Genomic DNA, 12,121 nt, shown 5'->3' on the forward strand with positions numbered 1-12,121 from the left:
ACTGGGGTGGCCGCTGGCGGGGTCCACGATGCCCAGGAGGGGTGGGCCGTGCGGCCGGGGGCAGACGTCTGTACATTGCGTGAGGCGACTGTGAACGAGAGCGCTAGTTTCTTGGTCGCCGTGAGGTCGAGGTTAGCACCTTCTAAGAGGCGCTGGTGGATGTAGGCCGACCCTATGCCCGTAACGAAAGCATCTCTAACTAGCAGGTCAGAATGTTCAACGGCCGAAACGGCCTGGCAATCGCAGTCTCTCACCAGGGACGGGGGACTCACGCCAGAAATCTTCCACAGACTGACCAGGGAGTTGATGCCGTGTGGACAGGAGGTGCCTGGTGTAGATTTTGTTGGTCTGCTGAGTGTAGTTCTCCTTCAGTAGCGCCATGGCCTCAGCGTAGGTCGGCGCGTCCCGGATGAGGGGAAAGATATCGGAGCTCAGCCACGTGTAAAGGATCTGGAGCTTCTGTGCCTCTGAGGGTGGGTTTGTCGCAGATCCGATGTATGCTTCAAAGCAAGCTACCCAATGTGCGAAGGCCGACTTGGCGTTGTCTGCTTGAGGGTGCAGCTGCAGGCGATCAGGCTTGATGTGGAGATCCATCTTTGTAAAATCTCTGCGTAATAAATTGATGCACTATCAATTAGGATGAGACGAGAGTAGAGTGTAATCGAAGCTTTATTACGCAGAGAGGAGTAGCCTCCCGCGGCGGTTGCCGAAATCATAGAATCATAGAATTTACAGTGCAGAAGGAGGCCATTCGGCCCATTGAGTCTGCACCGGCTCTTGGAAAGAGCACCCTACCCAAGCCCACACCTCCACCCTATTCCCATAACCCAGTAACCCTACTTGACACTAAGGGCAATTTAGCATGTCCAGTCTACGTAACCTGCACATCTTTGGACTATGGGAAGAAACCGGAGCACCCGGAGGAAACCCACGCACACACGAGGAGAACATGCAGACTCCGCACAGACAGTGACCCAAGTCGGGAATCGAGCCTGGGACCCTGGAGCTGTGAAGCAATTGTGCTAACCACAATGCTACTGTGCTGCCCATGGCTGCAGCTTGGGGAGCCCACACATTTATACTCCGCCTACTGGGCGGAGCCAGCAGGCAGGCATCTACCCCCGTACCTGTAGTACAGGGGTCTTACGGTAATACACCTCGTATGCGGTATATACAATACAACAGTGGTGACTACCACACTGATGTCTCTGATCCGGTGTTAATCACCCATGTCAATATCTTCCTCTGTGGCACAGTTACAAATTAAAAAACATTTTGCTCCCATGAAGTGCCTTGAGACATTTTACTTTGCACAGTTTTCCACTAATAGACGCAGCTGTTCTTGCATTTTATAATTGTGTGTCTTATGTTGTTCAAATAAATAAACTAATAATTAATTCACAAAAATGTATTGAATAGCAAGGCATTGGAGAAGATGCATGGAAAATTTATGAGAAATAAATCGTGATAAGGAACTTTAGTGAGTGTGGATAGACTGGCGAAGCCCCGACTTTACTCCTTAATCAGAAAATTAACAGATTTTATGGAGGGGCTGAAAATTCTGAAGCATTTCGATAGAGTACATTAGAAGAACTTTCCAGTGGCAGGAGGAGGGGTAACCAGAGGGACACAGATTGAAGACAACTGGAAAAAGGAAGGGGAGATCACAGTGGCACAGTGAGTGGGGACGACACGATGGCACAGCGATTAGCATTGCTGTCTCACAGCGCCAAGGGCCCAGGTTCAATTCTGACTTTATCTGTGTAGCGTTTGTACATTCTCTCTGTGTCTCCATGGATTTCCTTCAGGTGCTCTGGTTTCCTCCCACAGTCCAAAAATGTGCAGGTTCGATGGATTGGCTGTGCTAAAATTGCCCTTAGTCTCCAAAGGTTGGTTGGATTACAGAGATAGGATAGGGGAGTGGGTTTAGGTAGGGTGCTCTTTCAGCTCGTCGATTCAGACTCGATGGGCCAAATGGCCTCGTTCTGCACTGTAGGCATTCTACGAGGAGAAATGTTTTTCCACAGCAGGAAGTGGTGGTCTGGGGTGCGCTGCTTGAAAGAGCAGTGGAAGCCGAACCAATTGGAACTTTCCAAACGGGGATTTGGATACATTTTTGAAGAGGAAGAAAATTACAAGGCTGAGAAGGAAAAGAACAGGGAAGTGGGAATAATTGAATGGCTCTTCCAATGAGCCAGCACAGCGAAGTTGGGATGAATAGCTCATACCTGTTTTGTCCACCTACATGATTTGAAAGAGAGCCTCTTTTAACAAGCAGCCAAAGTCACCTATTGCATAGTTGATTGGATTTTGAGAGTGCAGAAATGGTGACTGTACAACAAAACCGGCCTATAAATTTCCATTGGTGAGTGAATTTTCTACTTGTTTGCTTTCTGCTCTCTTTTATAATGCAATCACATTATCTCTTGTCAATTTATTCAGTTTTCTAACAGGTTTCTGTATCTGGATGCAATGTGCCTGTATCTGTGTGCATTTCCTGTGTGGTAATTATTCGTAGTTTGATGCGTCCAGTGCATGTTCCTCCTTCTGTTTGTATATTTAGTGCCTGTATGAGGTTATTATTTATCTGCTTTTTCAATCGTATAACCACGGCAGCATGGAAAGAGGTATTTTCTAGCCCAGTGTGCTCATCAGCCTTTCTTTGACAAGGTTGACCAATTATTGCCCCCCGCCCCACTTTCCTTTTCCCCACAGACCTGCCCATTTATTGCATCGGAGTGATGGGCAATATTCTTTGGGATTCATTTTACCTGTGCAGAAGCTAAGGTTTGTTTTCCTCTGAGCAAAGAAGGTCAAGGGGAGATCGACCAGAGTGGACTCAGGGATTCGGAATTCAGTTAATGTGGAGAGACAGGAGAAGCTGGCAATCATTCTCCTTTGAGCAGAGAATGTTTAAAGAACAGGGGCGTCATTCTCCGACCCCCCGCCGGGTCGGAGAATGGCCGTTGGCCGCCGTGAATCCTGCCCCCGCCGAAGTCTCCGCTCCCGGTGATTGGGCGGGGGCGGGAATCCGGCCGCGCCGGTTGGCGGGACCCCCCGCTGGATTCTCCGGCCCGGATGGGCCGAAGTCCCGCCCAGGAATTGCCTGTCCCGCCGACGTAAATCAAACCTGGTATTTACCGGCGGGACCAGGCGGCGTGGGCGGGCTCCGGGGTCCTGGGGGGGGCGCGGGGCGATCTGACCCCGGGGGGTGCCCCCACGGTGGCCTGGCCCGCGATCGGGGCCCACCGATCCGCAGGCGGGCCTGTGCCGTGGGGGCACTCTTTCCCTTCCGCCTCCGCCACGGCCTCCACCATGGCGGAGGCGGAAGACACTCTCCCCACTGCGCATGCGCGGGAAACTGACAGCGGCCGCTGATGCTCCCGCGCATGCGCTGGGAAACTGCCAGCGGCCGCTGACGCTCCCGCGCATGCGCCGCATTTCTGCGCCAGCTGGCGGGGCACCAAACGCCATTTCCGCCAGCTGGCGGGTCGGAAATCCCTCCGGCGTCGGCCTAGCCCCTCAATGTTGGGGCTAGGCCGCCAAAGATGCGGAGCCTTCCGCACCTTTGGGCCGGCGCGATGCCCGTCTGATTGGCGCCGGCTTTGGCGCCAGTCGGCGGGCATCCCGCCGTTGGGGGAGAATTTCGCCCAGGTTTTCAAAGTGACATAATAGTGTAAATGAGGAGAAATTGTTTCCAGTGGCAGGAGGGTCAGTAAACAGAGGGCAGAAAGTTCAGACAAATAGCAAGTGGATGGGAGGGGGGATGAGGAGAAATGTTTGTACACAGAGAATTGTGGTGATCTGGAATGCACTGAGGCAAATTCCATATGGAGAGAGTGATGAAGGGACTGGGAGAGAGAAGTGTGGAGTGTTACGAGAGTGAGAGAGAAAGAGACGGAGAGAACAGCACAGAAAAAGTTGCCGAGAGGGTCAGAGACAGAACCAAAACAAGAGACAGAGGCAGGACGAGATGAACAAAAGGAGAGAAAGAGAGAGCAAAGAAAAGTTTGGCAGTTAGCTGAGAGGGAATGAGCGTGTTGCTGGAACAGAAAGCAGTGTAAGGGATGGTTGGTGTTGTTAGAGAGGACAGAGTAAAGGTTGCGGAATGAGGATTGGTGTTGATTGTGAAACTCAATTCACCATCATCTGCAAAATAACAAAGCTCTGGGTAGGAGGGGGCTGGGGGCAGGGAGGGTCAGGAAGTGAGATCTCACAGAGATAAAACCTGCTGCTCACCAATCAGATGTCAGGGGAGGGGAGTGAATGAGCTTCGACAGCCATGAGATGACAAACAACTACATCAGACAGAGAGACAAAGAGAGATTGAAGAGGTGACCATGGAGAATGGGACAGCTTATCCTGATTATTATGAATTTTATCCCACTGAGATGAGCGAGGAAGAGGAATGTGAAACTATCTCCCTCCCCCAGTCCAGTCTCTTCTTCCCCCTAGTCTACTGCCTGATCTTCGTGGTGGGAATGCTGGGCAATGGGCTGTTGGTCTCCGCCATCGGGATGAGGTGCCGAGTCAAGAGGCAGCTGGACATCTTTGTCTTGAACCTGGCTTTGGCTGACCTGGTCTTCCTGGTCACCCTGCCTCTCTGGGTGGACACTGAGGCCTGGAGCAAGTCCTGGAGGAGTGGCCTCTTCTTGTGCCGGCTGAGTAGTTACCTGGTGGCGGTGAATGCCTACTCCAGCGTTCTCTTCCTGAGCTGCATGAGCCTGGACCGTTACCTGACCATCGTGTACCCGCTCCGCTCCCAGAGAGTCCGCTCCAAGGCTTACGCGACTCTGGCCTGTCTGCTGGTGTGGGCAGCCTTGTTCCTCTTGGGGTTGCCCGTCCTTCGCAGCCGAACTATCCTGACTCTGGACGAGGGGAGGGTGTCGTATTGCGTTGAAGACCGGGACTCCACCAACCCAGGTATTGCTCTCACCTACCTGCTCCTGACTTTCTTCAGCCCAATGCTGGTCATTCTACTGTGTTACTGCTCCATCACCAAGAAGCTCTGCCTCCAGTACACGAGGAGCAAGAAACAAGACATCAAGCTGAGGAAGTCAATGAGGGTGGTCTTTCTGGTTGTACTGGCCTTCTTGATCTCCTGGCTCCCTCTAAATGTTTTCCATTCCCTGGACTTGCTGCTCTGCTGGGGGGTGGGGCGGGGATCCTGCAACTTCCAGACGGTGGTGGGAGTAGGTATGATGGCCAGTGCTCCCCTTGCCTTCACCAGCAGCTGCGCCAACCCAATCATCTACTGCATCTACGACAGCTCCATCCAGACGGCTGTGCTACAGCTGCTCTGGCCCTGCCTCAATCCACTTCACCTTGGCCAGCTCCCCACCACCTCCGACATCCAGCCCAGTAGATCCTTATCCAGCGGTGTGACCATGGAAGGCCCAAGCTACAAGAAGAGGTTGACCCGCTCCACCATCCAGCTCTCTATGTGGGCTTCCAATCTCCACCCCTGAGCCCTACTGCTTGGGTGAGGGGGATGAGGAATGAGGTTGGTATTGGAGCGAGATGAAGATGGGGATGGCGGATGTTCATGTGGAGGTGAAACATTGTCATTGATTAGATGGGTCCAATGTCCTGTCCCTTTGTTCTACACATTATGTCATTCGATGGAATCTTGCCAGGAATGGTCCTCTACTTACATTGCATGACCAAGATAGTGCATTCTGTCCAAGGACAGATGATCTCACACAAAACCTTCTCCAGGGCTATATGTGCGACTTTCACCTCTCACACATGAGTGCGGCCTCAACCGGGACCTGGGATTCATGTCGCTTTACATTCATCCCCCACCATCTGGCCTGCGAAATCCTACCAACTGTCCTGGCTTGACACAATTCACACCTCTTTAACCTGGGGTTACCCCATCTCTGGATCTGTAAAGATTTAATCACCTGCTAATGCTCGCATTCCAAGCATTGTCTGGCATCTTTGAATTTGTCTATATATATGTTTCTGGAACATACCTCTTCATTCACCTGAGGAAGGAGCAGCGCTCCGAAAGCTAGTGACATCGAAACAAACCTGTTGGACTTTAACCTGGTATTGTAAGACTTCGTACTGTGCTCACCCCAGTCCAACGCTGGCATCTCCACATCACAACATAAATGCTAACATTGCATTTGCCTTCCTAACTGCCAACTGGACCGACACGTTAACCTAAAGAGAATCCTGAACTAGGACTCCTAAATCCCTTTGTGCATCTGATTTTCGAAGCCTTTTCCCATTTCTTACCTGATCTATGCCTCTATTTTTCATACCAAAGTGCATGAGCCCCCTTTTCGTACTCCCCCTCCTCCATCAGCCAAATCTCCTCAAACACTTTCCTAATTGGCCAAGTAATTCCCTTTGAGGAAGGGAACATTGAAAATCGCCCTCAGCATAGTGTCGCAGAGACTCCCACTAAAATCTCAAGTAACCCTGGGCTAAAAATCTCAAGAAACATCTGGGATTTAATATCGATCCCAGTGAACGAGAGACTTTTAATAAAGCCACTGGGTTTGCAACCAGAGGAAGGAAAACACTGGTATATTTCAGAGATGTTTGCCGGAGAACTCTCCATTTCAACTTTGTCGCCCAATGGTACTTTCCCCGAACGCCTTTTATGCAAGCTTCTGTATTAAATGTGTTAGGGAAACTGTTGATCTTTTCAAGTTTATTGTTGCAAATAAATTCTGTGAAGAAAATTTCAGTTGGGAATGTGGTTGTTGTTAAATATTGGTGACTGGTGGCTTGACTTTACCCCATGTTCAATATACACCCGTCTGGTTAACCTCCCAACTTCAAAACAGTAAGGAGGAAGATATGAGAAAGGCAGCGTGAGGAGATTGAGAGAGAAATTCAAATTGAGGTTGTCAAGGGGATGAATTCTCCACCGGCGGGATTATCTGGTCCGTCCGCATTGCACCCCGGCCCGCGGATTTCTCGACAGTGTGGCGCGGCTACAACGGGAATTCCCATTGGCCAGCTCCGGGAACGGAGAATCCCGCTGCCAGTCGTGGCACACCGCCGAGAAGCACGCGGCTGGGGAGGAGCAGAATTCACCTAAAGGTCAAAGAGAGAGAAAAGGGGACAACATGAGACATGGAAGAGACAAAGTGAAGACGGAAGCTGGGCGAGAAGAGGCAGTAATGGAGAGAGGAAGAGATAGGGTGCAAGACTGATGGAGAAATGCAGAGAGAGAAGCAGAGACACAGCAGGGGCAGTGGTGAAAGGGCGACATAAAAAGAGAGACTGAGTCAAGAAGATCAGAGAAAGGGAGAGAGAGAGAGAGACAGACAGACAGACATGGCAAGAGAGAGACCAAGAGACTGAGAGAAATGGTAAGAGAGAATAACAGAGCAGGAGACAGAGAGCAACTGATTTTAAGGGTCCGGGTGAGTGAATTGGAGAAGAGCAAGAGCTGGAGAGCAGGAGCGATAGAGAGGGAGATAGACCGAGAGAAAAAGCCAGAGAGTGACTCTGACAGAAACTGAGAGACACGAGGAGAGAAAGATTGAGAGACAAAGGAAGAGCCGGGCAGGCAGTCACCAAGAGTGCAGGAGACAGAGGCGGAATGAGAGAAAGAGGGAGTCAGAGAATAAGGGAAATACCGAGAGAGGGAGAGACAATTCAGAAAGATAGGGAGAGGCAGGGCAACAGAGAAAACAACAGAAGCAGAGGGCGATAGGTAGATGGTCATACACACACACACACACACAGATATATATGTAGTAAATTACCCTCTTTTGAAGCTCATTTTAGAATATATAATCTTAAACAATATATAATCCTGTGTATTAATGTCCTGTCTGAAATATTAAAATCCACCGCATTTACTGCCAGGAACAGTCAAGTAAAAGGAATAGATTACTTACAATCATTGGCCCAGATTGCAGCCCGATCTTCAACGTCCTTCAGTGCTGGATTGAGCGAGTGCAGAGGGAGTGAGTACAGTAACACTTGGCCAGGCTGGAAGCAGTCATTCCACTCCCAAGCAGCCCACTGTGTGATAACACAGGGACAGAACGCGTCAGCAACAGGTCACTAACACCTCCACTTTCCTCTGTTACTTCCTTACGTTTTGAATATCTTTATATTATAGATCTTACAGATTCCCCCTTCAGCAAGCATCAGGAACTTCTGGGTGCCTGTGAGTAACACTTTAATTCAGAGTAACCTATTGTGGTTATTATGGGATTTCTCCAAAACCGAGTGTCATTTCTCAAGTGACACCCTCTGAATGAATGAATCTCTGTGCAAATGCGAGATATTTCTTTGTGACTGGATATAGACGTGCATTTCTACTGCATTCGGGAAATGGGAAGTGACCAGAAAGTGTTCCTTTCACAGCTCCTGGGCACGAATTCTGAATTCGTGAAGATTCTGACTTCTCCCTCCATGTACTCAAACAGGCGCAGGAGTAAGGTGACTAGGGGATTTTCACAGTAACTTCATTGCAGTGTTAATGTAAGCCTACTTGTGACACTCATAAAGATTATTATTATTAATAAATTAAACCAAATCTGACATCGAGGTATTTAAAGAGTGATGCGCAATTGGCCAATAACTGAGTCAGAGAGTGAAGTTTGACAGTGCCTGAAAGGAGAGAGTGAGGGAGAAGTGGAGAAATTTAGGATGGGAATTCCATAACAACGCTCATGGTGGAGTGATGGAATTTGGAGATGCACAGGAGGCCTGAAGCGGAGGAACACAGAAATCTCAAAGGGATAGACAGGCTGGAGGAGATTACAGAGTGAGGGTGGGGTGAGTCCCCCAAAGTGTGAAAAAGCCACTGCTGAAACCGAGAGCCAACATGTCACACACACAGAACAGAATGATTAAAACACATGCACACACCCACATCAGAGTCAACATAACCAAATACATCACAGCTAAAATAAAAAGAAATTCATGGAGCCTTTTGTGAGCAATATCAAAGGTAACATTTTCTTATAACGCTATGTCCTTTTCCCACATAATTTGTGTTTTTAGTCCAGCAATTTATACTAATTAGGAACAGCAAGGTTTGATATTCAATATTAAATTATCCAGTAATTTAAGGTAATTAAATATGCATGTTAGGGGTTCAATATTTTAAAAATCCAGTAATTTGAATAAGAATGCAGGCACATGTTAAGTATTACATTCTAAAGCATGCCTCAAATGTCAAATGAATTTACTCCGCTCACTATTACATTTCTTCGAATTCGACTTCAAAGATTCTGCTTCAAACTATATCCTCTGTGAGTGTTCAGATTCCTTCCATTTTAATATATTTTTGTGAGATGCTTGGCAGCGCTGCTGTTTAAACATCGCACATCACCTATAATCACTCACACTATTTTGCATTTGAACAGCCTGGCTTCTTTTCAGATCTCTTGTTTCTTTAAAAAAAGCAATGAAGAGATTTTCAGATTTCCCCCCAACATTTCCATTATCTACCTTTTGAAAACAACTGGGGCGAGCTGTAATGCTCCACATGTGGAAATATCAACGGTTAATTGAGTCGAGCGCAATTGTTTAATTGCAGACAGGGCAATTCTCGAAATTAGAGAAAAAACACTGAGTAATGGTGAGAGACTTCGACACAAAGTCTGAATCGTCTTAACTTTGGTACTTGGCACGCGAGGTGACAAAGAATGGAAGTGGCAGGTCAGACAAATGTGAACACAGCATGTAACAGGACCACTTATCAATACAGTTATTCAAAAATGTTCCCTCAGTACTGACCTGCTGACAGTGCAGTGCTCTGTCAGTACTGGCCCTCTTGACAGTGCAACACTCCCTCAGTACTGACCCTCTGACAGTGCAGCGCTCCCTCAGCACTGAACCTCTGACAGTGCAGCACTCCCTCAGCACTGAACCTCTGACAGTGCAGCACTCCCTCAGTACTGACCCTCTGACAGTGCAGTGCTCTGTCAGTACTGGCCCTCTGACAGTGCAACACTCCCTCAGTACAGACCCTCTGACAGTGCAGCACTCTCTCAGTACCGACTTTCTGACAGTGCAACACTCCCTCAGTACTGCCTCTCTGTCAGTATGGATTTCCCTTAGTACCGACCCTCGGGTAGTGCAGCACTCTCTCAGTACTGAACCTCTGACAGTGCATCACAGGGTGCAGCATTCTCTCAGTGCTAACCCTCAGAAAAAGCAGTGCTACCACAGTACTGACCCTGACAGTGCAGCTCCGACTCAACACTGATCTTCCGACTGTGCAGCGCTCCCTCTGTCCGGATCTTCTGACAGTACACCATCCCCTCAATATTGTCCCTTGGACAGTGCAGTGCTCCATTAGTACTGACCCTCCAACACTCTCTCAATCATGACTCTCGGACAGCACAACACTCCCTCAGTGCTGACTCTCTTTGAATACAATTCTTGATTTGCATAACTATATATATGTTTCAGGTAGTATTTAATGTTATTTCGCAAGGTCAGAACTGAGGAAGCGTCACTTAGATCCAGCAGAGGGCAGTAGAGTGGAGCTGCTGATTGGCTGTTGCAGGGGAAATTTGCAAACGTCCATTGTGGTCACCCTAACGTGAAGGTGGTTTTTGGAGGAGCTATTGTCAAGTGACACTTAAATCCTAAACACTTCTTCAGTGTTTCCCTCCCTACCCCCACCTCTAACCAAAAAAAACACCCGCTGTAAAGATCAAGAGGAAGGCTCGAGGGCAGGTAGAAGTAGAAAGAAGTTGAACTGTGACATCACAGCCTGCAGGTAAGGGTGACTGGTAAATAGTTTTTCTTTTCTTTTCCCTCAGGTGTTATCGTGCAGGGTGCAGAGGCTGCTGAGTGAGTGCTTGTTGAGAAGGGGAGTGAATAACAGGTAAGCTCTTTCTTTCTTTTTTTATCTAGAGGGGATGGCAGGAAAGGTACTGCAATGTTCCTCCTGCAGAATGTTTGAGGTGAGGGACGCCGCCAGTGTCCTGCTGATTTCATCTGTAGGAAGTGGGAAGTGCACCCATCTCCATAAGAACTAGGAGCAGGAGTAGGCCATCTGGCCCCTCGAGCCTGCTCCGCCATTCAATGAGACCATGGCTGATCTTTTGTGGACTCAGCTCCACTTTCCGGCCCGAACACCATAACCCTTAATCCCTTTATTCTTCAAAAAACTATTTATCTTTATCTTAAATACATTTAATGAAGGAGCCTCTACTGCTTCACTGGGCAAGGAATTCCATAGATTCACAACCCTTTGGGTGAAGAAGTTCCTCCTAAACTCAGTCCTCAATCTACTTCCCCTTATTTTGAGGCTATGCCCCCTAGTTCTGCTTTCACCCGCCAGTGGAAACAACCTGCCCGCATCTATCCTATCAATTCCCTTCATAATTTTATATGTTTCTATAAGATCCCCCCTCATCCTTCTAAATTCCAACGAGTACAGTCCCAGTCTACTCAACCTCTCCTCGTAATCCAACCCCTTCAGCTCTGGGATTAACCTAGTGAATCTCCTCTGCACACCCTCCAGTGCCAGTACGTCCTTTCTCAAGTAAGGAGACCAAAACTGAACACAATACTCCAGGTGTGGCCTCACTAACACCTTATACAATTGCAGCATAACCTCCCTAGTCTTAAACTCCATCCCTCTAGCAATGAAAGACAAAATTCCATTTGCCTTCTTAATCACCTGTTGCACCTGAAAACCAACTTTCTGCGACTCATGCACTAGCACGCCCAGGTCTCTCTGCACAGCAGCATGTTTTAATATTTTATCATTTGAATAATAATCCCTTTTGCTGTTATTCCTACCAAAATGGATAACCTCACATTTGTCAACATTGTATTCCATCTGCCAGACCCTAGCCCATTCACTTAGCCTGTCCAAATCCCTCTGCAGACTTCCAGTATCCTCTGCACTTTTTGCTTTACCACTTATCTTAGTGTCGACTGCAAACTTGGACACATTGCCCTTGGTTCCCAACTCCAAATCATCTATGTAAATTAGCTCCTCAAAAACCGCGTTAGGGAACTGGAGCTGGAGCTGGATGAACTTCGGATGATTCGGGAGGAAGAAGTGGTCATAGATAGAAGTTTCAGGGATGTAGTTACTCTGAAGAATAAAGATAGATGGGTGACGGTGAGAGGGGCTGGGAGGAAGCAGTCAGTACAGGGATCTCCTGTGGTC

The 12,121-nt window shown here is 48.4% G+C and overlaps 1 protein-coding gene across 1 annotated transcript; it reads left to right on the plus strand.

Annotated features, from left to right (window-relative positions):
• The first annotated feature begins 4,340 nt into the window (after positions 1-4,340).
• On the plus strand, positions 4,341-5,468 carry LOC140387098 (G-protein coupled receptor 15-like). The gene has a single exon (XM_072470107.1). It carries the CDS (start codon positions 4,341-4,343, stop codon positions 5,466-5,468), a length of 1,128 nt encoding a protein of 375 aa, XP_072326208.1.
• Positions 5,469-12,121: the final 6,653 nt, after the last annotated feature.

Source organism: Scyliorhinus torazame, chromosome 12, assembly GCF_047496885.1.
Source record: "Scyliorhinus torazame isolate Kashiwa2021f chromosome 12, sScyTor2.1, whole genome shotgun sequence".
Classification (NCBI taxonomy): domain Eukaryota; kingdom Metazoa; phylum Chordata; class Chondrichthyes; order Carcharhiniformes; family Scyliorhinidae; genus Scyliorhinus; species Scyliorhinus torazame.